A 27,480-nucleotide genomic window follows, 5' to 3' on the forward strand; every position below is an offset into this window, starting at 1 on the left:
TGGAAATGGATTTCAGGAGAGTTTCTATCATTAACTGGTAATAGAGGACTATTATGCCTAAATTTTGTACAAACAATATGGTTTATGCTAAACACTTGCTTTCCTTCTGGCAGCCTGGGATTTGGTTATATACCAGAAAAATATTGTCTTTGTGATCATCCCTCCATCAAAACCATGCATATTTAGTCTCTAATAACCTATCTGGATGACATTTCACACATGTCGTGACATCTTTTGTTGGGGTAACTCAGCATGTGTGACTCCACTAGGAAAAGACCCTAGAACTCTGCACATAGTTTCCCCTGAATTCAGCCCATGCATTTGATTTATAGGTTAAATTAATTCCTAACCAGGGATCCCTGGGTGGCGCAGCGGTTTAGCGCCTGCCTTCAGCCCAGGGCGCGATCCTGGAGACCCGGGATCGAATCCCACGTCGGGCTCCTGGTGCATGGAGCCTGCTTCTCCCTCTGCCTGTGTCTCTGCCTCTCTCTCTCTCTGTGTGACTATCATAAATAAATAAAAATTTAAAAAAAAAAAAAAAAAAATTAATTCCTAACCAAATTCCAATCAGCTCTTTTTGAGAAACTGCCAATCTGATTCTGTAATTTATATGAAAATGCAAAGGAACTATAATAACCAAAAGGATATTTAAAAAGGAAAAAAATTGGAAGACCTACAATGATTTTGAGTTATTTTAAAGCTCAGTCATTAAGACAGTATGATATTTATACAAAAATGTATAAATAGATGAATGGAATAGAATAGGGCATCCAGAAGTAAACTCAAAGATATACAGTAAATCTATTTTCAACAAAGTTGTCAAAGTAACTTAATAAAGAAAATTTTTTTCTTTTTTAAAAAAATTTTATTTATTCATGAGAGACACAGAGAGAGAGGCAGAGACATAGGCAGAGAGAGAAGCAGACTCCCTGCAAGGAGTCTGACATGGGACTTGATCCCAGGACCCTGGGATCACACCCTGAGCCAAAGGCAGACACTCAACCATCAGCCACCCACTGATGGCTGAGCCATCAGCCACCCAGCCACTGATTTTCTTTAAGTGCCCCTAAAGAAAATCAATATTTTCAACAAATGTGCTGGAACAATTTGCCATCCATTTGTTTAAATAATGAACTTCAGTTCATACCACATATTTTTTAAAGATCTCAAAATGGAGTAAAGACCTAAATGTAAGAACTATAAAGCTTATAAAAGAAAACATATGAGGAAATCTTAGTAACTGGGGGTTCTTAATGATAACATAAAGTCATGAAATATAAAAGAGAAATATAAAGCATATGTCATTAACATTAAAACATTGGAGTGAAGTAAAGGAAGATAGAAGAGTAAGAAGAATCAGGAATCTATCTTTCCACCTACATAAAAATTGTACTAGCAGAAACTGTCTGATGTAAGTATATTGGAATTCAAGTCTATTTGAATGATTAGTTTTCTGGGAAAAGGTTGGGTCATAAATTACAGCTCATTTTTATTAATTTCCATTTCAGTACAGTAATGGCTACCCATCCTCCATCCACCAGGCCTGTGGCAAGCAATCATAATCTTGGTTCCTGGTGTGGCTTTCTGGAACCACATGAGCAATAAGGACCTTGTCACAAATATTAATGTTTGGTTTTCTCACTATGAGCAATAAGGACTTTGTCCTCAAATATTGGTGTCTGGTATTCTGATTTTTGACTGATGCTCTTGACCACTGAGATGCAGGCCCAGAGGCTAGCCATTGTTGTTTTAACTTGCACCAGTTGAAATTGCTTCCAGGGGATTTAAAGTAACATTCCTTGAGGTATTTTTTTTTTCTGTTTTTCTTTTTACCTTTTTCCCCCTTTGAAAATCAGACAGTAAAGGATTATGACATTCAAAATCTAACATGTATGCCAGGGAATTCAGAAAGCCCCTATGCATGCCCAAGCAAACAAAGTATCAGAAAAGACAAGAGAATATCTCTTGCTGGTCCCAAACAGCGACTCCCTTAAACAACTTTAAAAAAGAGCAAATTCTGTGCTCACTTTGGCAGCACATATACTAAAATTGGAACAATACAGAGAAGATTAGCATGGCCCCTGCGCAAGGATGACACGCAAATTTGTGAAGTGTTCCATATTTTAAAAATAAATAAAAATAAATAAATAAATAAAAATAAAAAAGAGCAAATTCTGCGGAAGGTGAAAAAATATGATTCCAGAGTTACCACATTATGAAATTCAAATGTCTAGTTTTCAACAACAACAAAAAATTACAAACATACAAAAACAAAGAAGAAAGTATAGCTCATTTAAAGGAACAGAATAAATTGCCATGAACTATCTCTGAGGAATCCCAGACATCAGACTTACTAGATAAAACATTAAAAAAATAACTTTCTTAAAGATACTCAAAGAGCTAAAGGAAAACATGGAAAAAGACAGGAAAATGATATATGAACAAAATGAGAATATCAATAAAGAGATAGAAATCATATTTTTTTAAAAAAGGAAACCAAAAATAAACTCTCAAACTGAAAAGTACATTAAGTGAAATAACAAATTCACTGGAATGCTTTAAAAGCAGATTGGAAGAAGCAGAGGAAAGAATCAGCAAACTTTAAGATAAGACCATTGAAATTATTTAGTCTGAGAAAAAGAAAAGAAGAAAAATGAACAGAGCCTAAATGACCTGTGGGACACTATAAAATGATCTAAATATATCTTGTCAAAATCACATAAATATAGGAGAGTGAGAAAGAAGTAGAAAGAATATTTGAGGAAATAATGGCTTAGAACTCCCCAAATTTGCTGTAAGATATGAATCTACAAATCCAAGAAACTCAACAAATCCCAAGTAGGATAAACAAACCAACAAAAAAACTCACACCAAGATACATTATAGTCAAACTATATGAAAATCCAAAAACAATCTTGAAAGCAGCAAGAAAGAAGCAGTTTCTTACAGGAAGGAATCCTTAATAAGATTATCAACTGATTTCTCATGAGAAATCTTGGAGGCCAGAATATAGTTGGGTGATATATTCAAAGTGCTGAAAGAAAAAAAAAGGCCACTATGATTTCTATATCTAGCAAAACTGTCCTTCAAAAATATAAGGCAGAAATTAAGACATTCTCAGATAAACAAAAGCTGACCATATATGTTACCACTAGAGCTGTTCTACAAGAAATGCTAAAGGGGATCCTTCAAGTTGAAATGAAAGCATGCTAGACAGCAACTCAAAACTATATGAAGAAATAAAAATTGGTAAATGTGGAAATTATAAAAGCTATTGTTATTGTAATTTCGCCTTGTAATTCCATTTTTTATTTTCCCCATTATTTAAAAGACAAGTGCTAAAAAGTTACTCATCTATGGCATTGAGCACCAAAAATATAAATATGTAATTTGCGACATCAGTAACTGAAAAGAAGGAGAACTAGCTGTATAAGAATAGAGTTTTTGTATGATACTGAAGTTAAGTTGGTGTAAATTCAAATTAGATAGTTATAACTTTAGGATATTAAATTTAATCCCCATGGTAATGACAAAAGATATATACAACATACACAAAAGGAAATAATGGAATAGAAACTTTACTACAGAACTTATCAACTAAACATAAAAAAGACAGTAATGGAGAGACCGAGGTACAAAAAAAGCCCATAAGTCATGTAAGAAAGCAATAGGAAAATAGTAGAATTCCTTCCTTATTAGTTACTACTTTATGTAACTAAATTAAACTTACCAGTCAAATGATAGTAACTAACAGAATGGATTAAAACACATGATCCAGCTATATACTTCCTGTAAGTGGCTCACTTTTGATCCAAAAACTCAAATAGGTTGTAAGTGAAAGGACAGAAAAGGATATTCCATGCAAATGGTAAATAAAAGAGATCTGGAATGATTATTCTAATATCAGACCAATAGATTTAAATAAAAAATATTACAATAGACAAATATATTGTATGGTAATAAAAGGTTTACAGAAAGAATATAATACCATTTACAAACCTAATGACAAGCCCTCAAAATATATGAAGCAAAAAACTGACAGTATTAAAGGGGGAAATAGTTCTACAATAATGGTTGGAAACTTCAATAGCTAACTTTCAAAATAGATAGAATTACCAGACATATTGATAATAAGGAAGTAAAACAGTTGAACAACACAAGAATCCAACTAGACCTAACAGACATAAACACAACACTCTACCCGAAACAGCAGAATATACATTTCTTCTGAAGAGCACATGGGAAATTCTCTAGGGCAGACCATAAAATAGGTCACAAAACAGGTCTCAATAGTTTTTTTTTAAAGATTTTATTATTATTTATTTTTTATTTTATTCATAAGAGACACAGAGAGAGAGGCAGAGACAAAAGCAGAGGGAGAAACAAGCTCCCTGCAAGGAGCCCAATGCGGGACTTGATCCTGGACCCCAGAATCCTGCCCTGAGCCAAACCGCTCAACCGCTGAGCCACCCAAGAGTTCCTCAATAGATCTTTTAAAATATATATCATACAATGTATTTTCACTTAACAACAAGAGGATGAAGTTACAAATCAATGACAGAAGGAAAAGAGAAAACTTCACATATATGTGGAAATTAAACAATAAATAAGTCAAAGAAAAAACTCATGAGGGAATAAAAAGCATACTTAGAGTCAAATGGAAAAGAAAACACAACATACCAAAACGTATGGTATGCTACAAAAGCAGTGCTCAAAGGACATTTATAGTTGTAAATATCTACTTCATCTGCCTTGGGCTCAGGTTGTGTTCCAGATGTCCTGGGAACAGGCCCCACATCTGGCTCCCTGCTCATTGAGAAGCCTGCTTCTCCCCCTACCTGCTTGTGTGAACTCTCTCTCTCTCCATCAAATAATTAAAATATTAAAAAATAATAATTAGAGGGGATCCCTGGGTGGCTCAGCGGTTTGGTGCCTGCCTTTGGCCCGGGGCGCCATCCTGGAGTCCCGGGACCAAGTCCAATGTCAGGCTCCCGGCAAGGAGCCTGCTTCTCCCTCTGCCTGTGTCTCTGCCTCTCTCTCTCTCTATGTCTATCATAAATAAATAAATAAATAAATAAATAAATAAATAAATAAATAAATCTATCTTTAAAAAAAATAATTAGAGAGCATGGGGAGAGGGACAGAGGGAGGAGAGAGAGAATCTCAAGCACACACCCTGCTGAGCATGAAGCCTAATGCAGGTCTCACTCTTACAACCCTGAGATCATGACCCAAACCAAAATTTCAAAAATCAGGCCAACTGAGCCATGCAGGTGCCCCTGGAATTGTTTTCTTAATTTCTTTTTCAGATTGTTCAGTGTTAGTGAATAGAAATGTTAATTAATTTGTTTTTTGATTTTATATCCTGCTTCTTTAATGAATTTATTTATTAGTTATAATAATTTTTGTATGATTTTTTAAAAGACTTTATTATTTATTCATTAGAGACACAAATTGAGAGGCAGAGACATAGGTAGAGGGAGAAGCAAGCCTGATGTGGGACTCGATGCAAGGACCCTGGAATTACAACTTAAGCCAAAGGCAGACGTGCAACCACTGAGCCACTCAGGCGCCCCAGTTTTTGTCCAATCTTTAGGATTTTCTATATTTAAGATCATGTCACTTACATAGATAATTTTATTTCTTTCTAAAAGATTTTATTTATTAGACACACACACACACGCAGTGAGAGCGAGAGTGAGAGATGCAGAGACAGAAGCAGGCTCCATGCAGGGAGCCTGACGTGGGACTCATCTGGGGTCTCCAGGATCAGACCCTGGGCTGAAGGCGGCGCTAAACCGCTGAGCCACCCGGGCTGCCCCTATTTCTTTCTTTCTAATTTGGATACAATAGAATATTATTCAACCATGAAAGGAATGAAACTGAAATATGCTTCAAGACACTATGCTAAATTTTTAAATATTTATTCATTCATTTATTTGTTTGTTTGTTTGTTTATTTATTTTAGAGAGAGAGAAGAGTGCACAGAAGCAGGGGGAGGAACAGAGGGAGATAAAGAGAATCTCAAGCAGACTCCACACTGAGCGCTAGCCTGACTCAGGGCTCAATCTCATGACCCTTAGATTATGACCTGAGCTGAAACCAGAGGCTTAACTAACTAACTGAGTCATCCAGGTGCCCCAACTATGCTAAATTTAAAAAGTCAGACACCGAAGGCAAATAAAATGTATTCCATTTGCGTGAGTTACCTAGAATTGGCGAATTCATAAAGACAGAAAGTAAAATAGTGGTTGCTGAGGCTGGGGGAGAAGAGAATATGAAGTTATTGGGCAGCCCTGGTGGCTCAGTGGTTTAGCGCCTCCTTCAGTCTGGGGCCTGATCCTGAAGACCTTGGATCGAGTCCCACATCGGGCTCCCTGCATGGGGCCTGCTTCTCCCTCTGCCTGAGTCTCTGCCTCTATATGTCTCTCATAAATAAATAAATAAATAAATAAATAAATAAACAAACAAACAAACTTAAAAAAAGAATATGAAGTTATTTTTTAATGGGTACAGAGTTTATGTTGTAGATGATAAAAAATCTTGGTTATACATAGTAATGATACATAGTTGTGTTATACAACATTGTGAATATATTTAATGCCACTGAATTAAATACTTAAATGATTAAATGATAAGTATTATGCTATATATGTTTTGCCACAAAAGAAACTAAGACATTTTGTTTTTTTACAACATTGTAAAGAAAATGAAAAAGGAAAACCCCAGCTGGGAAGAAAATATTTATAAAATATATAACCAACAAAAGACTTATATCTAGAATATACAAAGATAACCAATAAAAGACTTATATCTAGAATATACAAAGATATCTAGAATATACAAAGAATAAAATATCTTTGTATATTTTAGAATTTCTTCAACAATTCTCAATTGAAGAATTTCTTCAACCAGCCAATTTAAAATGGGGACTGAGGGCAGCCCCTTTGGCGCAGCGGTTTAGCGCCGCCTGCAGCCTGGGGTGTGATCCTGGAGTCCTGGGATTGAGTCCCACGTGGAGCTCCCTGCATGGAGCCTGCTTCTCCCTCTGCCTGTGTCTCTGCGTCTCTCTGTCTCTGTGTGTCTCTATGAATAAATAAATATCTTTAGAAAATAAATAAAGACAGATAAATAAAGAAAATAAATAAAGACAGATGCTCAACCGCTGAGCCACCCAAGAGTTCCTCAATAGATCTTTTAAAATAAATAAAATGGGGAATGAGGAGGGGCACCTGAGTGGCTCAGTGGTTGAGAGGCTCAAGTCGTGATGCCGGGGTTCTGGGATGGAGTATTATATCAGTCTCCCAGTGGGGAGCCTGCTTTTCCCCCTGCCTATGTCTCTGCCTCTCTCTCTCTCTTTCTCTATCTCTCTCTGTTTCTCATGAATAAATAAATGAAATCCTTAAAAAAATAAAAAAATAAAAATGGGCAATGAGTTGAGAAGATACTTCACCAAAGAACATACATAGACGGTAAATGAGTATCTGAAAAGATGTTCAGCATCTTTAATTAGTATGGAAATGAAGATTATTAAAATTAAAACCACAATAAGATATTTTCACACACCTCCTAAAATGGTTAAAATTAAAGAGTGACCGTACCGGGATCCTTGGGTGGCGCAGCGGTTTGGCGCCTGCCTTTGGCCCAGGGCGCGATCCTGGAGACCCGGGATCGAATCCCACATCGGGCTCCCGGTGCATGGAGCCTGCTTCTCCCTCTGCCTATGTCTCTGCCTCTCTCTCTCTCTCTCTCTCTCTCTCTCTCTCTCTCTCTGTGACTATCATAAATAAATAAAAAAAATAAAAAATAAAGAGTGACCGTACCAAGTGTTGATGTTGATATGCATGCAGGGAAAATGAAACTCGTACACTGCTGATGGGATGTAAATGATTAAAACCCTTTGGAAAACAGGTTGGGCTTGGAAGTTTCTTAAAACTTAGAAGATACAACTACCTATGACCTATCCATTCCATTTCTAGGTTTTTACCCAAGAGCGATGAAAGCGTATGTCCAAACACCTGTATAGAAATATCCCACAGCAGTTTCATTTGTAGTAGTCAAAAACTGGAAACAACCACAATGTCCCTCAACAAATGAGTGGATTGGGCAGCCCTGGGTGGTGCAGTGGTTTAGCACCGCCTGCAGCCCAGGGCATGATCCTGGAGACCCCGGATGGACTCCCACATAGGGCTCCCTGCATGGAGCCTGCTTCTCCCTCTGCCTGTCTCTCTCTCTCTCTCTCTCTCTCTCTCTCTGTGTCTCTCATGAATAAATAAATAAAAATCTTTAAAAAAATGAGTGGTTACATACACTATGGCATATCCATACAATGGAAAATAGAATGTTATTCAGCAATAAAAATAATATACTGTTGATACAGGCATAAAAATGGGTGAATCTAAAAATAATTATTCTGAGTGAAAGAAGCCAGACAAAATATAATATATAGTATATGCTTCCATTTATATAAAGCCCTAGTAAATGCAAGCTAAACTTACAGTGAAAGAAGGATCATCTGGGGGTGAGACGGAATGGGACAGATTATAAAGGTCACAAGGAAACTTCTGGGAGTGATAGAAATATTCATCATCTTGACTGTGCTGTGGGTTTCATGGGTATATTTATATTCTAAACCTACCAAATTGTACTTAAAATATGTTCAATTTGAGAAATTTCAATAAAGCTATAAAAAAATGGTTGGGTTGTTTCTTATGGCTTATTGTCCTGTGCAGATATTTTCTAGCTTCTTTTATTACAACTTTTAATGAAGTATAATATATGTATGGGAAGATACATATAAACATAGTGTAGTGCTCCTAAAAATATATTCAGAAATTTTTTGATTTTTGTGATGGTTAATTTTATGTGTCAACTTGACTGGATCTCAAAGTGGCCAGATATCTGATTAAACATTATTCTGGGTGTGTCTGTGAGGGTGTTTCTGGATGAGATTAACATTCAAATTGACAGACTGAATAAAGCAGATTGCCCTCCCCAATGTGAGCAGTCCTCCTCCAAACCATTGAAGGCCTGAACAGAAAAAAAAAAAAGGCAGTGCAAGAGAATTTTCTCTCCACCTGACTGTCTTGAGCTAGGATACCAATCTCCTTCTGCCTTTGGGCCCAGACAGGAATTTACACAATTGGCTGTCCTGGGTCTCAGGCCTTCAGACTAAAGATCTTAGGACTTTAGTCCTAAGACTAAAGATCTGAGATCTTAAGATCTCAGCCTCCATAATTGTGTGAAATAATTCGTGTGTGTGTGTGTGCGCGCGCGCGCGCGTGTGTGTGGGTGTGTGTATGTGATGGCATTTGGTGGTACGAGCCCTGGGGAGGCAATTAGGTTTAGATGAAGTCATAAGGGTGAGCTCCTCATGATGGGAGCCTCTTATTAGTGCCCTTATAAGAGGGGACCAGAGGGACACCTGGGTGACTCAGTGGTTGAGCGTCTGCCTTCGGCTCAGGTCATGATCCTGGGGTCCTGGGATCGAGTCTTCCATCAGGATCCCTGCTTCTTCCTCTGCCTGTGTCTCTGCCTCTCTCTGTGTGTCTCTCGTGAATAAATAAATAAAATCTTTTTTTAAAAAAGGTGGGGGGACCAGAGAGTACATGGTCTCTTACTCTCCCACTTGCTTTCCCTCTCCTTCTCCCCAACACCTACCTCTCCCAGGTGAAGACACGCAGAAGGACAACCATCTGCAAGCCAGGAAGACAGCCCTAACCAGGAACTGAATCGGGTGGCATCTAGAGCTCAGTTTCCAGCCTCCATAACCATAAGAAATAATTTTCTATTGTTTAAAAACCACCTACCCGGGCAGCCCGGGTGGCTCAGCGGTTTAGCACCGCCTTCAGCCCAGGGCGTGATCCTGGAGACCTGGGATCGAGACCTGCTTCTCCCTCTGCCTGTGTCTATCTCCTCTCTCTCTTTCTGTCTCTAATAAATAAATAAAATCTTAAAAAATAAAAATAAAAAATAAATAAATAAAAATAAAAACCACCTACCCAATCTACAGTATTTTGTTGTGACAGCCCAAGCTGACTAATACAATACTCCTCCCTTCAAATACTGGAGCTTAGTTCCCCAGTCCATGACTACTAACCTAAGTCCAAATTATTAGACTTAGTAATTCACTTCTTATAATAAGATAAAATAATAGAGTGTCACTCTGATACCTCATTAAAAAAGACTTTGGGGCCGCCTGGATGGCTCAGTCTGTTAAGCATCTGCTTTCGGCTCAGGTCAGATCCTGGGGTCCTGGGATGGAGCCCCATGTTGGGCTCCCTACTCAGCAGGGATTCTGTATCTCCCTCTGCTCTTCATCCTGCTCACACACGCTCTCTCTCTCTCTCTCAAATAAATAAATAAAATCTTTTTTAAAAAGACTTTGGGATTTTCTCCTCCTCCCTCACCCTTTCCCCTTCTTCCTCTCCTTCACTTTCACCTACTCCCTCTCATCACTCACTCTGCAGCAATACAGCTACCAAGTCATGGGGACACTTAGGCAACTTTGGAGGGGCCCATGTGGAGAAACTGAGGCTTCTAGCCAACAGCTAGTGAGGAACTGAGGCCTTCTAACACGTCCATGAATTAATATAGAAGTGAATCTTTCAGCTCCTGTTGAGACTTCTAATCATTTTGATATGAAAATGTTTGAGTTCAGGAGCAAATAGTCAAGAACAAATTCTTGAGGCATCTTTGATGCAAAAAGGGTGGTTTAATTAAAGCACAGGAACAGGACCTATGGGCAGAAAGAGCTGCACTGGGGTTGTGAGGAGTGGCCAATTACATACTGTCAAGTTGGAAGGGGGTTAAGGATAAGTCTCTGAGGAATTTGGAAGCAAGGTTTCTAGGACCTTGAGGGGGGCTAGCTGTTGTTAGGATAAGGTCATTTAAGGTCTAGTAAAACCTTTATCATGAGACCCTTCAGATGTATATCAGAAGGCCATATGCTTGAAGGATGGTTGGCAATGTGTTTTTGGTGGAGGCGGAGGGGTAAAATAAAGGAATTTTCCAAAGGAATTTTCATATGTCACCATGACTTATGGGATCCTGGAGGTCAGGCTCATGTCAAGCTAAGGTTGCCTTTTGCTTTTAGCAAACCATTAACAGTGAGGCAGTAGAGAGTTCCTGGAGGAAGGTCACCCTGCCTGACCCAAGTACTTGTCAATGGGCTGTCAGTTTTGAGGAGGTTTAATTTCTTCTCTCTTGCCTTTGTTCTCCACACTCACCCAGTTCCTGCTGACAGCTGGACTATAACCTCATGAGACATCCTGTGGTAGCCTCACTCAGATTCTTGCACAAAATTCAAGATTCTTGTACAAAACTAAGATCTTTATACAAAAATTGTCTGAAATAATAGATATTTGTTGTTTTAAGGTGCTAAGTTGGGCAACTTTGTTATGCAGCTAAACAAAATACAATTGAGTCACTCACTGAATTTTCACAAAAGGAAAACACTCATATAGTCAACACTCAGAACAAGAAACAGAACAGCATCCCTGACATACTCTGCCATCCCCCCCCACCACAAAACCCCCCAAACAGAAGTACCAACCTACTTTTTATACATAACTCTTGCCTATTTTTGTTCTTTAAATGAATGGCATCATGTAATATGTCCTCTTTTGTGTCTGATTTTTTTGTTCAACATTATGTTTGTGAGCATCTGCCATAACATTATGTGTACTTTTTTAAAAAGGCTTTGGGATTTTCTTTTGTTACTTTATAATATTGTGTTATGAGACCACACTACACTTCATTCATCCGTTCTGCTGTCAGTGACCATTTGGACAGCTTCAATTTGTTATAAACCGTACTAAAGTGAATGGGTTTTAATACATATCTTCTGATGGATGTATTTATGTATTTTTGTTGGGCACGCATCTAGAAGTAGATGAATCACAGAGCAGTCTTCTTTCTTTTTAATTCTTGAGGTACTGTAATTTTTTTTCGATTTGAACGATCATTCCAATACCTGAATTATTTGTGGGTCTGTTTCTGCTGTCTTTATTTCTTTTTGTTCTACCTCATTGCACATTATTTCCTTGTGTTATTAGTTGATTGTGAGCTACTAATTTCCTTGGAATATTATTGATGAGACATTCTTGAGGTTTTGGACAAAGGTGCCTTTTTCTGAAGGTCACTAGAATTGCTTTAGCCAGGCCCCTAGGTGGCACTACCAGTTAGAGCACCACAGACTAAATTCATTCATAGCTTGGGGTTTTATAGACAAACTAAAAGATACAAATTTGGCCTGCCAGTGTATACATCTTAGAAGGACGTCTGCCTCCCCACCCAAGCAACTTTCTTTGATGTCTCCTCAGGGTGGGACTGGCTTGATGTTGAGTCATCCTGACCCTGAAGGCAATATCTGGGATCCCATTTTTATGTGAGGAAGATCTCCTGTTAGATTCCTAATCTTGAGCAGACTCTGTATTTTGTCTTTTGTCCATGTACCTCTATTGGGGGCTCAGACATGAGACACATTGGCTACCTGGGGCTTGTTTTGCTTATGATGGAGCAGGAAGTTCTCAGAAGAGTAACTGATGTCTTGAAGGATGGGTTATAAGAACTCATGCCATGTCATTTCCATCTATATTCCATTGGCCCAAACAAGTCATATGGTTAGGCCTAAAAATACCATGGAAAAATATACTGTCTCAATAGTGGGAATGCGTAGAAAGTAAATATTACTTGAATAATAAACCAAACTATCTTTTTTTTTTTAAGATTTTATTTATTTGTTCATGAGAGACACAGAGAGGCAGAGACACAGGCAGAGGGAGAAGCAGGCTCCATGCAGGGAGCCCGACGTGGAACTCGATCCCAGGTCTCCAAGATCAGGCCCTGAGCTCAAGGTGGCACTAAACCGCTGAGCCACCTGGGCTGCCCTAATCCAAACTATCTTAACCCACACCTTTGTTCTCAAATATTCATTATAATTCTGCATGAAAAATATTCTCATCCTATTCTAAGGTCTCAAAACTTCCATGAATCACAGCATCAGGCTTGGAGTCCAGGATTTCAAGATCCATATCAGCTGGGATATAGATGTACACACTAAATATACAAGTTACTTGCTCCCTCTCCCTGTCCCAACCACCTAATGTACAACGGTGGAAAAGAAACAAGAAAACTACAATAAATACTCCCAGTGGCAAAGAATGGGGGTGGTAAAGTGGAAGAATGAGAGGAATCCTGAAGTCACTGCCTCTTAGTAATTACAAAATCTCTCTGGGCACAAGTTGCCAGGCATCCCTACCCAGTGAGTAGGAAATATTCTTTGTGAACCATTCCCCAGCTCACTATTGACCATTGTTTTTAGCTCCACCCTCAGGGAGATCACTGCTTTTCCATCATTCTCCTTGGCCACTTTTGAAGAAGACATCAAACAAAATGCCTTTATAGTGACTGATAGCTTTCTCAGCATGCTCCGCCTGCAGAAAGTTCAGGACCCAGCATCACTGTCTTTCAGTCTACTGTGTTGGTGCTTTTGTCAATACCACTCTCAAAATTTTTGTGGATATCTTAGTCCTTTGGGCTATTGCAATAGAATACCACAGACTGGGTGGCTTATAAACAACAGAAATTTATTCCCACAGTTCTAGAGGATGGAAGTCCAAGACAAGGTGCCAGCATGGTTGGTTCTGGTGATGGCCCTCCTTCAGGTTAGTTGGCCCTGCCAACTTCTCACTGTGTCCTCACAAGGTAGAAAGGGCAAGGGAGGTTTTTCATTCCTCTTTTATGAGTGCTAATCTTACTATTCATAATGGCTTCACCCTCATGACCTAATCACCCCCAAAGACCTACCTCCAAATACCATTATCTTGGGATTAGGATTTGAACATATGAGTTTGGTTGGGTAGAGGGGAACAAACATTCACACCTTAGCAGTGGGTTTTCCCTGTATTTGATTCCATGTGCCAAAAACTCTATGTGCCAGAACCACACCCAAAATTCTTTTCAAGACATGTCTCTGGATTTACTTTGGGCACATTAGGCTTCTACAGAAACATACTCTGAACCTTTATAGGAGCACCCATTTTTAAAAAGATTTTATTTATTTATTCATGAGAGACAAAGAGAGAGAGAGAGAGAGAGAGGCAGAGACATAGGCAGAGGGAGAAGCAGGCTCCACGCAGGGAGCCCAATGTGGGACTTGACCCTGGGACTCCAGGATCATGCCCTGGGCCGAAGGCAGGTGCTAAATCGCTGAGCCACCCAGGGATCCCCTATCCAGCTGCAAGGATCTACGAGGTGCCACCCTAACAAAGTACGTCACACCTACATCTTCAGTTGATATTTACCCTCAGCCCATGTCTTACTGCCAAGTTTTAGACATGGGCTTCTTCCTGAGGTTATGTGGGGACTGGCCTCACACTTGATTGATTTAGAAACAGTCTTATCTTCCAATGCTGTAACTTTTTCACTCTCACCATTGATTCTAAATTCAGCTTGCAAATTGGTCATTTTATTTTTTAATAAAGATTTTTAAAGAGGTTTTTATTTTTTTAATATTTTTTGGTTTTTATTTTTTAAAAGATTTTATTTATTTATTTATGAGAGACAGAAAGAGAGAGACAGAGACATAGGCAGAGGGAGAAGCAGGCTCCCTGCGGGGAGCCTGATGCGGGACTCAATCCCAGGACTCCGGGATCATGACCTGAGCTGAAGGCAGATGCTCAACCTTTGAGCCACCCAGTGCCCAAAAGATTTTATTTCAGAGAATTTTCAATAAATATTTTATTTATGTATTTGAAAGAGAGAGAGAGAGAGTGTGTGTGTGTGTGTGTGTACACAATTGTGCATTAGTAGTGGGGAGGGACAGAGGAAAAGGGAGAAGCAGGCTTCCTGTTGAACAGGGAACCTGATATGGAGCTCTGATCCCAGGACCCTGGCATCATGACCTTAGTCGAAGGCAGACACTTAACTGACTGAGCCATTTAGGTGCCCCACAAACTGGTCATTTTGTGAGTGCATTTTTGTGTGCATGCGGTAGAACCCTATCAAGTGAAGCTAGAAGCAACCAGCCCATGTTTTCAACATTTGCCTTATTCTTTTCGCTCAATGATGCAAAGTTCATTAGATAGTTTTTTTCTCATAAATTACTTGTAAGTTTACTAGGGTTGCCAAAACAAAGTACCAAAGACTGGGAGGCTGAAACATCAGAAATTTATTTTCTCACAGTTCTGGAGGCTAGAAGTTAAAAAAAAAAAAACAAGCATGTCAGCAGCATTGTTTCTCCTGAGGTCCTTCTCCTTGGATTATAAATGGCCTTCATTTCCCTATGTCGTCACATGGCCATTTCTGCATCTGTTTCCTAATCTCTTAAGGACCAGTCAGATTGGGTTAGGCCCATCCAAACAACATCATTTAATTTAATCACCTCTTTAAAAACCCTGTGTCCAAATACAGATGCATTCTGAGATATTAGAGGTTAGGACTTCAACATATGAATTTTGGGGGGACATAATTTAGCCCATAATATTTACCAGAGGCTATTTTGTCAATTAATAATATAGATCTCCATTTTTTCAACTTTGTTTTAAACAGGTTCTTACTACCCCACTGCCTGGTCCCAAACCAATGCCATATATTTGTAGGTTTTGTCATATAAGTACATCACTTCTAAGAACCAATTTCTGGGGAAGCCCGGGTGGCTCAGTGGTTTAGCGCCGCCTTCGGCCCAGGGTCTGATCCTGGAGAACCGGGATCGAGTCCCATGTCGGGCTCCCTGCATGGAGCCTGCTTCTCCCTCTGCCTCTCTCTCTCTCTCTCTCTGTCTCATGAATAAATAAATAAAATCTTAAAAAAAAGAACCAATTTCTGTATCCATCAGTATTACCAGAATAAGGCAATTACCACATTGTCACAACAATGTAACAATCTCAACCTCTCTGTGACTTATGCTTAAAACTACATTTACTAAAAAACAAAACAAAACAAAAAAAACTACATTTACTTTTGTTTAAAAGATTTTATTCATTTATTCATGAGACACACACAGAGAGAAAGAGAGAGAGAGAGAGAGAGCAGAGATACAGGCAGAGGGAGAAACAGGCTCTATGCAGGGAGCCCGACGTGGGACTCGATCCCAGGTCTCCAGGATCATGCCCTGGGCTGAAGGCAGTGCTAAACTGCTGAGCCACCTGGGCTGCCCTACTTCAAAAAAAAAAAAAATTAAATCTCACTGTAGATCTGTGGCTTGGTTGGGGTTTGGATGATCTTGGCTAATCTTGCTTCAGGCTTCAGATTGGGGTTGATTCTTCTCTACATGCTCCATTCTGAGCTTCAAGCTGAAAAGGCTGGGACTCATGGATGCAGCAGAAGTGCAAGAGTGCACACCAAACAATGCAGGACATTAAAAACCTCTGTTTCTATCATGCCTGCTAACCCCCAATGAGCTGAAGAAAGTCACAGGGGCAAATCTGAAACCAAGGGATGAAGAGGCACTTTCAGTTCATGACAAAACCATGGCAAGACTATGGATGAGTCCTATTGCAGAGAATTAAGACATGGGACCATTCAATCTACTATAAATCTAACCTCTTTGTACACGTTTCTCAGATGATGCTTGAATTTTGACCTGATAATACCTTAAATCCATTTATTCCACTCCTAAATTACATACTATGATTCTCATATATTTTAATTTTGATTTTTTTAATAATTCTGATATTTTTAATCCCAGAAGGCATTATTATTTTGTACTATACAGGTAACTTTCATTTAGATTACACATTTTCTTCTTGAATTTTATTCTTCCTATATTTCTGATTCACCATTTGAGATAATTTTTTTTTTTTTTGCCTGGAGAAAATCTAGTAGTGTTTTGGGAGGGGGGGGTCAGGTCTACTGGTAATGAATTTCCCCAGATCTCATTTGTCTGCAAATATCATTTCCTTTATATTCCTAAAGGGCTTTTTTTTCAAATATAAAATCTAGGTTAGCAGGACTTTTTTTTTCTTCACACTTTGAAGGTATGATTCTTCTGTGTTCTGGCTTCTATTGTTTGAGAAGTCAGTTCTCAGCTTAGTTACTGCTCCTTAGAAAGTAATCTGTCTTTTCACTCCGGCTGTTTCTAGATTTGTTTGTCTGAAGTTTTCAGCAGTTTTACTATGACATGCCTAAGTGTGGTTTGCTTTGTACCAATTCTGACTGAAGTCATAATGCTTCTGGAACCTGAGGCTTCATGGATTGCAACAATTTAAAAACCCTAAGCCGTTATTTCTTCAGACATTGCTTCTGCTTCATTCTCTCCACTTCAAAGACTCCAATTTCACATATGTTAGACCTTGGTACTGTAGCCTCCATATTCATCTATATTCTGTATTTTCTATCCTATTCTCTCTGTGCTTTAATTTGGATATATTCCTCTGACCTAAGTCTAACTTTATTTATTTATTTATTTTTAAGTAATTCTTAAAAAATTTTTTTATTGGAGTTCAATTTAACAACATATAACATAACACCCAGTGCTCATCCAGTAAAGTCCCTCCCTCAGTGCCCATCACCCAGTCATCTCATCCGCCCACCCACCTCCCCTTCCACTACCCCTTGTTCATTTCCCAGAGTTAGGAGTCTTACATGTGCTGTCACCCTCACTGATATTTCCCACTCATTTTCTCTCCTTTCCCCTTTATTCCCTTTCACTATTTTTATATTCCCCAAATAAATGAGACCATATGTTTGTCCTTCTCCTATTGCTAAGTCTAGCTTTATTAGTTTCCTCGTTTCAGCAATGTATAACTTGCTAACAAACACTATCCACTGAATTTTTTTTACTTCAGTTATATTTTTCAGTTATAGAATTTTCATTTGGTTCTTACAGTTCACAGGTCTGATAAAATTCTCAATATTGGGAATCCCTGGGTGGCTCAGCGGTTTGGTGCCTACCTTTGGCCTGGGGCCCGATCCTGAGATCCTGGGATCGAGTCCCCCATCGGGCTCCCGACGTGGAGCCTGCTTCTCCCTCTGCCTGTGTCTCTGCCTCTCTCTCTCTCTGTCTATTATGAATAAATAAATAAATAAATATTTTTTAAAAAATGCTCAATCTTGTCTTTCATCCTCTTAACCATATTAAGCACAGCCCTTAAAAGTCTTTGGGAAACCTGAATTACTTCAATCCTCTACAGATATGTTTTTCTGTTATTTCTCTTGTTTTACAATCATTTGTCTTATCTCCTTGGATGCCTACTTCTTATTGAGCACGATCACTGCATATGAACAATAGTAGAAATGATGTGAGGCCTATCATGAGGCTATCTCTCTCCCAAGAGAATTTATGTTTACTGCTGGCAAGGACAGGTATGATCTGAATGGCATCCCAAACAATTCATGATCCCCAGCAATACATTAGGGTACCTCCTTGGTGGTTCCCAGACTTAAACTTTCTCCATCTAGGGCATAAATGTGATAAAAATGCTGCTCAGGGTCCTAGCTTTTCAACCATTCCTCTGGATTTGGCAGATGCCTCTCAAGAAAGATCATCCCAAATGAGAGGCTGACCTCTCATTTCCTTTTTCTCTTGGATATTGGCTTCATAATTATTCATTCCCTTGTTAGTTCTCTGGTGCTCTCTGGAAACAGAAGTCCTCCATGGGCTTTTTAATTTCATTTATCTGAAAGCCACACGGGAATTTCAATTTGGATATAACATGTTTTCTGTGCCAGTTATTAAGTTTTGTCTTTCAGTTCCATCTTCCCTTCCCCTTATATAAACTGTATTGTGGTGCTGGGGCTGAGACTCTGGAAACAAGTATTTTTGTGCTGGCAGATATTTCATTAGACTCTGCCTGTAAGGACACTGGTGAATGACTACAGGACCTGTTCCTGTGAACATCGTCTCAGCTACACTTCAACCAGACAGGGCAAATTCTTCCCACAGCAGAGGCTGAATCCAGTCTGAAGTTTTTCAAAGACTTGCAGAATCAACCTCAGTGCCCCTCTTCCTTGGAACTTTGCCTCCTGGCCCCACTGCCCCTCACTAGCCATGTACATGAGTCCTGGAGAGACCCTCCTCTAGGTTTAGAAACCTTGGCTCTAGCTGGCCGACCCCTCTCCCCAGAAGCCTGAGTTCCAGATCTCCAGTGGCCTTCCTCTAAGTTGGAATATTTTCAGGTTCTTTCTGTTTATCCTTGAGCTCTACGAGTGGTAGCTAATTCCTTCCTGCACTTGTACCTCCATAGTAACTTGGAGTCCTTGTTTTACCCTTCTAGCTATTTAGTTAATAAGGTTAATTTCATGTCAACTGTTGTTTATATTCATTTCCCTCTGTTCAAATAACGAGTGTGGTTTCTGTCTCCTGATTGAATTCTGACTGTTCCCATCCTTGTCCTTCCTTTATTCTAATTTTATTTACCTCACAACATGATTAGATAATTCTGGGCCCACTTACAATATTGTGGCAAGGCTTTGCTGTCCTCTACTACATTTTGCATTTCTAGAAATTTCATTTATTTCTTTTTCAAATCTGCTTGGTCATTCTTTATAGTTTGAGGTTTCCTGGATGTATTTTCCCACAAGTAGTTTATTTTTTAAAGACTTTATTTATTTATTCATGAGAGAGAGAGGCAGAGATACAGGCAGAGGGAGAAACAGGGTCCATGCAGGGAGCCCGATGTGGGACTCGATCCTGGGACTCCAGGATCATGTCCTGGGCCGAAAGCAGGCGCCAAACCACTGAGCCACCCAGGGATCCCACCCACAAGTATTTTAAAGCTGTTGTTTAGGTCTCTTTACATATTGAGTATAGTAATTTAAAAGTTGTTTGTAATAATCTCATTTTCTCAACCTCTTTGAGTCTGTATCTGCTTCTTGGTCTTCCTGGTTCTTTCTTGTGGTGCCTTGTTTCTCTGAGTGTCTGGCTGGCTGGCTGGCTGGCTATTTATTTTTACCATGAACTGCTAACCTTCCTTGGATTTTATTTGTAGGATGAAGGTCTGCAAGAACAACCGCAGAATAGATACCCTAGATAGAACACGAAAGTGCACATGCATCAATATCACTAAATTACTCTCTTCATATCCCTCTGCCACATTACCCAAGTTTTTGCCCTGTGGATAGGTACAACATTAATATACAAAAATATGTAAATTTACAAATATATATATGCAAGTCACTGAACAGTGGTGAGAAAACTAGAACCCTTCTTTTTTTAAAATATTTTATTTATTTATTTATTCATGAGAGACACAGAGAAAGAGAGAGAGGCAGAGACACAGGCAGAGGAAGAAGCAGGCTCCATGCAGAGAGCCCGATGTGGGACTCGATCCGGGGACTCCAGGATCACACCCGGGGCTGAAGGCAGGCGGTCAACCGCTGAGCCACCCAGGGACCCCCTCAAATCCTTAAATCAAGAATTTTCAGTTCCTTTATAAGTATAGACACACAGCGAGGTCTAAACTTATTAAAAATCCTATTATTTTGCATAACCACAATTTTTTGAAATTCTTTCTTCTAGGATGTAAATTTTTAGTTTTGACCCCCAAAATGCCCCCTCCCTTATAAGGGGATGATGATTTAGGGAGCAATACTATTAATAGTAAAGAATTTATATGTTTGGTCTAAAGGGTACTTAGAGTCACAGGCATAATTGCCAAAATGGAGAGATTTGAGTGTTATTACCCATAGCAAAAGCTGGCTGCAGTGTTAGATGGTGAGGCCAGACAGATGTTGAAAACAGCAGTCTGCAAAGGTCTTGCCTAATACTGAAAAAGAGATTTAATTTGAAAGAGAGCAGTCTTTATTCTTTAACATATTCTTGGATGACTAGATTATGAAGCTATTTTGCAAATAATTGCACAATCACCGTATTATTCACGGTAGAGTATTAATTTCTTAAAATTACCAGTGAGCAACGTGAAGCATACAGGGTATCGATTACAGTGTGGGAATGCATACACAGAATGCCAAAGGCTTTCCCTTCCCTGACAAACCTCCTTTATGCAGCTGAGCCATCTGCATGCAAAACACGTCTTCAAATGGTGCCTCAGAAAACAACTAACCGCTGGGCAAAGCAGGTGTGGGCTCTAGTTCCGGATCTGCTACTACTATTGTGCTACCACAGACAGCCCAGGTGACCCTCAGTGGCCTTTGGTTGTTCATCTAATGCTAGATGTGATTTTGGCAGGCTCTTTGCCCTGAAATTCCCATACAGCACATTCTATGGAGATTGCATGAGGCAGGAAAGACGCTCCCTACAGAAGTGAGGGCTGAGCCTCGAGCAGACACACTCATCTGCACCCATACTTCCCAGACTCCTTTCACAGTGTTTTAGGCACATCTGTACCTAGAGGAAAAAAAAAAAAAAGAGTATTCCTGAATTCAACTGTCCAGAGTTTGAGGTAGAACTTTCCCCACTGCCCGCCACCCTACACACAGGAGGCTCTAGGCAAGGGCAGTCCAGGAACTTGGTTTACCTCTTCTGAAAACCCCATACCTCGGAACTTGCGGAGGGCAGCCAGCGCCTGGTCCCTGTCCTCACACACCCGCTCTGAGCACTGGCTCACTGGGACCAGAGACTCCATCCACCTTCAGGAGCACACCAGTTCTGGGCAGCTGCGGGGAGCAGCCCCTGCCTGTTCCATGCACACCTGCCCCAGGCACTGGCCTGAGGGTTGGCCCAGAACCCCTCCACCTTCTCCTGCACATTTGCGGGGGGTACCAGCTGGGAGTTGGCCCGGAACCCCTCCATCTTCTCCTGCACAACTGCTCAGGGCACCAGCTGGGGGCTGGCCTGAGACCCCTGCACCTTCTCCCACACACCTGCGCAGGGCACCAGCTGAGAATTGGCCCAAGACCTCTGCACCTTCCCGTGCACACCTGCCTGGGTCACCAGCTGGGGGTTGGTCCGGGACCCCTGCACCTTCCCGTGCACACCTGCCCGGGACACCAGCTGGGGATTGGCCCGGGACCCTGCCACTTTCTCGTGCACAACTGCCTAGGGAACCAGCTGGGAGTTGGTCCGGAACCCCTCCACCTTCTTGTGCACAACTGCCCAGGACACCAGCTGCGGGCTGGCCCCGGACCTCTGCACCTTCCCCGCACACCTGCCTGGGACACCACCAGCTGGGAGTTGGCCCGGGCCCCCTGCACCTTCCCGCGCACACCTGCCCGGGACCCTTGAATCTTCCCGCGCACAACTGTCCGGGACACCAACTGGGAGTTGGCCCGGGACCCTTGCACCTTCTCGCGCACACCTGCCCGGGACCCTTGCACCTTCCCGCGCACACCTGCCCGGGACCCTTGCACCTTCTCGCGCACACCTGCCCGGGACCCTTGCACCTTCTCGCGCACACCTGCCCGGGACCCTGCACCTTCCCGCGCACACCTGCCCGGGACACCAGCTGGGGGTTGGCCCGGGCCCCCTGCACCTTCCCGCGCACACCTGCCTCCCCAGCGCAGACGGGTTCCTGCCTCGGAGAGCTGGAAGTGCGGCTACGCGAGGGACTACTTTTCGCGGACCCTCTGGAGGCGGGCGGAGGGATCCCGCGTAGGGTCCATGCGGAGGCAGGCGCGTGCGGGACGCGGGATGGGGCACTGCGCCTGCGCGGCCGCCGCCGCCGCCGCCGCCGCCCGTCTGCCCGCGTGAGGGGAGCCGCCGCCGCCGCCGCCTCGGTTTGTGTCTCCGCCGCCGTCTCGGCCCCGCGCCCGCCATGGCGCAGATCCTCCCCATCCGCTTCCAGGAGCACTTCCAGGTGAGGCCCGGGCTCCGGCGCCGAGGCTGGGCGGGCTTCAGGGGGCGGGTCGCGCGCTCCGTCCTGTCAGCCGCGCCCCCCGCCGCCCCGCCTCCCGGGGGACCGGGCTGGAGACGCCGCCCGGCCGGCCGCCCAGACCCCGGCCCAGGCCCTGGACCCGGACCCCGGCTCCCGCGGACGCAGACGCGGCCGGGCCAGGGCGGGGGCGGGCGGCCGGCGCGAGCGGCTCGCCGGGGGTGCTGGCCGCCGAGACCCGTTGTCCGGCGGCGACGGTAGAGCCCTGCGGGCGTTGGGACCCCGACCCCGGAGCCGGAGGGCGTGCTGGGAGCGCGGGGTGGGTGCGCCCCCAGACCGGCGAGCGGGGCACCCGGACTGCAGCGCGAGCTCTGCGACTCTAGAGCCCGTGCCTGAGCCTGATGCTCTCTCTCCGCCCCTCCATCCTTCCATCTGACTCTGCGTCTGTTGGCTCCCTGTCACTGGGGCGGCTTCGTGGGGGGAGGGTCGTCAAGCCGTGTGATCAGGGAGGAAGAGGCACCCTTCAATATGCAGTGACACCCCAAAAGTTTAGCTGTTTAGTGAGGTCGCAGTTTGTTATATCTCCTACTGTCCCAGTAGAGTTGTGTCTCAGGGAAATACAGATTGGGCTGCCTGTGTGTGACCGAGGATCGTGGACTGGCACGGTGCGCAGTGCTCTACTCCATGACAAGCCTGTGTCACCTGAGCGGTGATGTGATTCCCTTTTTACAGGTGAGGAGGCAGGGCTACATGAATACTTGCCATTGGCGCTGTGCTTTATGTAAAATCATCGCAATCCTGGGCTCCTGGGTGGCTCAGTCTGTTAAGCGTCTGACTCTTGATCTCAGCTCAGGTCTGGATCTCACCCTTGTGAGTTGGAGTTCCCTGTTGCTGGGCATAGAGCCGACTTAAAAAAAAATCATCACAATCCCATAAGATCCCTGTTTTCTAGTTGAGGAAACCAAGGCACAAAGATGTTAAATAAGTTGTCAAGGGGATCCCTGGGTGGCTCAGCGGCTTGGCGCCTGCCTTTAGCCCAGGGCGCCATCCTGGAGACCCGGGATCGAGTCCCGCGTGGGCCGGCGTGGAGCCTGCCTCTCCCTCTGCCTGTGTCTCTGCCTCCCTCTCTGTGTGTCTATCATGAATAAATAAATTAAAAATTTAAATAACTTGTCTAGTCATTTGGCAAATAAGAGCAGGATTCAGACTCAGGTCTTTTTTTTTTAAGGTTTTATTTATTTATTCATGAAAGGCACACAGAGAGGCAGAGACACAGGCAGAAGGAGAAGCAGGCTCCATGCAGGGAGCCCGATGTGGGAACTGATCCCGGTACCCCAGGATCATGGGTGGAAGGCAGGCGCTAAACCGCTGAGCCACACATGCATCCCTAGACTCAGGTCTTTGTGGCTAAATTGTGGTATTGCAAGGAATGTGGTGGATCGGAAGGTCTTTTTTTTTCTTTCTTTCTTTCTTTTTTCACAGCATAGAGCACTTCTTACTCTGTATCCAAATGGGAAAGGCCCTGGGAGTATAGTGACTGGCTAGATCCACCTATTATACAGATTGAAAACTTGATCCCTGAGTATTCCTCCATTGTCACTTGGTTAGTGATAACAGCAGCTGTAGTTGTGTGGAGGTAGAAGGTATCCTGAACGCCCATCTCTTGACAGTAATGTGAAATAGCAAAATACTACTGCTGCTGTTAATTAGAACAATGTAATAATATGTGCCATTTATTGAGCCATTTCTGCTGCTAGTCACTATATTGTGTATTTTATAAACCTCATTTAACTTAGTGTTTATCTAACTGGGGCACAGAGAGGGTAAGTAATAAAGGTAAAATTACACAGCTAGAAAGTGACAGCTTGGGTTCTAATCCTGATCTCTGATTCCAAAGCCTGTGCTTTAGCCACTAAATATGTTTTCTTCAGAAGGCAAGGAAGCAGTAACGCATTTTAAATTCCTATTGAAGTTCATAATGCCTTGAAGAGATATATTCTATTATCTGGAAACTACTTGTGCCTTGTTAGCATACAGGCTATGTAAATATGGTTTGTGGTCTCCAGCATTAACCAGCTGTTGAGGTTACTCTGCACTCCTTGTTTTTCTAGTTTGTACACTCTCCCTTAGCTGCACACATTTCAAAATTTCCGCTTGTTCCTTAAATCTCTGATCCCACTACTCCCCCTTGCTGGTAGCAGATGGTTGGAGAAACAGAAGCCATAAATGGGATATTCCTCACCTTCATGCCTGCAGTCTTGAAAACTTGTCTGTAGTTGCCCTTTTCTGCTTTCCTGTTATCTTAGAAGTGGGTTTTTCCCATTTTTTCCTTTGTGTTCTGGATCCTACATTCTTCCCCCTTTTAACAGGGCCTTACTCAGTAGCATCTTCTCTTTCCTTTGATTTCATCCATTCCCTTGTGGTGGCTTCTTCCATGTTTGTGTTTAACCATGCTCATATCTCTTCTGTCTTTACAGCAAACAAACTTCTCCCTCTCCCCTGTCCCCTTGAAGCTCTTACTTCACAGCTAGACATGAAAGAATCACCTTATGACTCCATCCCTTCCCTTATATTCCTCAATAATCTGCAGTCTGGTTTTTGCATCCACTCTTCCCCTGCATCTGTTGTTGCCAAGGTCACAAGTTGAAATGTAGACTTTTTTTGTAAAGGACCAGGTATATAGGTTAGGCCTTTGAGGGCCACATTGTGTCTCTTGTCACATATTTCCCATCCTCCCCTTTAAAAAAATCTTGTAAAAAGTGCAAAATCCACTTTTAGTTGGGCTATACAAAAAGTTTGTAGTTTGCTAAGCCCTGCTCAAAAAAAAAAAAAAAAAGAACTCAAATCCCAGCATTACAAACATCTACAGTTGACAATGTGCTTTACTGCCGCCTTATGACCCTTTTTCTGTTGCTTTTGCTAGTACCACAGTCTCCCAGGGTTTCTCCTATCTCTCTGCCCACAACCCAGTTTTCTTTGTGAGCTTCTCTTAGGCATAAGCCTGGGGTCTGTCTTGAGTCCCTTTATCTCTCTTTTTTTTTAAGATTTTATTTATTCATTCATGAGAGACACAGAGAGAGAGAGAGGCAGAGACACAGGCAGAGGGAGAAGCAGGCTCTGTGCAGGGAGCCCACGCGGAACTTGATCCCAGGACTCCAGGATCAGGCCCTGCGCCGAAGGCGATGCTAAACCGTCGAGCCACTTGGGCTGCCCTACCCTTTATCTCTTCATTCTGTATGCTCTACTGGGTGATTTATATGTATATCCATATGCTCAGTGTTCATAGGCAGGCTACATACTTTTGCTGATCCTCAGAGATACATGAAGGAGAGACAATAAAAGGCTCTGGTTAAGAGCACAGACTGAAGACCAATGGAAGGGTTTGTTTAAATCTGGACTCAGGCACATACAAGTGCATTTGGGCAATTTTTGTAACCTTTTTGTAAGTACATTTCTACATCTATAATATAAAGGTAAAAGGTACAGTTTTTACCTCATAGAGCTGTTGTGAGGTTTTGAGTTAATAAATGTGGTAAATGAAAAAAAATAAATGTGGTAAATGTAAGGTGTGGGACATAATTTTACAAAAAGTTTGTAAAATTTTTATTATGTCTGGTACATAATAAAACACTCTATTCTTGTTATTTGTTACTACCATGATGACAGCTGTCTGTTGGAGAAGGGCATTGGATCCATAGGTTCTTCAAACACATCACGTTCCAAATAGGGTTCCTCTTTTTCTCTAAATGTGTATCTTCTCCAGTTTCCAGCCAGGAACCTAGGAGACAGCCATGACTTCTCCCTAACTTGTTGATTCTTCCTCCTGTGTATTTTGGGCATTATTCTGCCACTTTGAGCATGACTGACATGACCCTGGACTATGCCAGCATTCCTCACCTAGATGGCTGCACTAACTTTGTCTCTGGTCCTCTACCTCCAGTCTAGCACACAGGCAAAGAGATCTTCTCAAAGGCTAAACATCTGCTTAAAGTTCGTCAGTGAATGCTTCCCTCTTGCTTCCAGGATGAAAATGCCAGACTCTCCAATGCCCTGTAAAGCTGTGCCTAATCCAGCACCTGCTCAGGTTTTTGCTGCTCCCCATCTTGTCCTTCAGGACCTTTTCTTACCTCTGGGCTTTTGCAGGTTATTGCCTCTTTCCAGAACATTCCTCCCTTCACTCTTATTACCCAGCCAAGTACTACTTAGCCTTCTGGTATCTATCTGCTTAAATGACAGGAAGGTGTCCGTGACATGTCAGAATTAGGAGTCCTTCCTGAGTGCCCCCATAGCTTTAGGGCTTCCCTCATGATGGCCCTAACCATATGGTATATAGGTCCCTACTGTACTGTAAGCTCAGGATCTCCTATCTGCAGTTGTATTCCCACTGCCTGGTATATAACAGGCTTGAGATCTTTGAAGGAATGGAACCCAATAATTCATATTAAAATGTATAATCAATAACTAATTATAATGTAGATTGTCTAATGATACAGTTTGTAGGCTTTTCCAGGCCCTCCATATAGCTCACCTGTGACCAATTTATTCTTAAGTCTATTTTATTAAGAATACTCCTGCTACAGGCAGCCCGGGTGGCTCAGCCGTTCAGTGCCGCCTTCAGCCCAGGGTGTGTGATCCTGGAGGCCCAGGGTCGAGTCCCATGTCGGGCTCCCTGCATGGAGCCTGCTTCTGTCTCTGCCTGTGTGTGTGTGTCATGAATAAATTAATTAAAAAAAATAATAATAAAAATAAATAAATAAATTAATTAATT

At 42.1% G+C, this 27,480-nt stretch overlaps 1 protein-coding gene, 1 long non-coding RNA gene and 1 other non-coding gene across 6 annotated transcripts in view; 2 read left to right on the forward strand and 1 right to left on the reverse strand.

The window, feature by feature from the left end:
- Positions 1-2,019: 2,019 nt before the first annotated feature.
- On the forward strand, positions 2,020-2,126 carry LOC140619852 (U6 spliceosomal RNA). The gene has a single exon (XR_012019657.1). It is a non-coding gene; the product is annotated as a U6 spliceosomal RNA (small nuclear RNA).
- A 17,706-nt stretch (positions 2,127-19,832) lies between these two features.
- LOC140619722 (uncharacterized) lies at positions 19,833-21,074 on the reverse strand. The gene is made up of 3 exons (XR_012019538.1): positions 20,937-21,074; positions 20,626-20,708; positions 19,833-19,968 (listed from the first exon to the last, which is right to left on the reverse strand). It is a non-coding gene; the product is annotated as an uncharacterized lncRNA (long non-coding RNA).
- A 1,467-nt stretch (positions 21,075-22,541) lies between these two features.
- The window catches only part of CLTCL1 (clathrin heavy chain like 1), a 94,768-nt gene continuing 89,829 nt past the window's right edge, over positions 22,542-27,480 (forward strand). For 3 of the 4 annotated variants that reach the window (XM_072803561.1, XM_072803559.1, XM_072803562.1), the window contains exon 1: positions 23,382-23,444. In XM_072803561.1, coding sequence (XP_072659662.1) covers positions 23,397-23,444 — 48 coding nt within the window. In that variant the 5' untranslated portion in view covers positions 23,382-23,396. Of the gene's footprint in view, positions 22,698-23,381; positions 23,445-27,480 lie in introns of those variants that run through there. The other variant, XM_072803560.1, reaches the window with a different exon arrangement.

This window comes from Canis lupus, chromosome 27 (assembly GCF_048164855.1).
Source record: "Canis lupus baileyi chromosome 27, mCanLup2.hap1, whole genome shotgun sequence".
In the NCBI taxonomy this organism is placed as follows: Eukaryota; Metazoa; Chordata; class Mammalia; order Carnivora; family Canidae; genus Canis; species Canis lupus.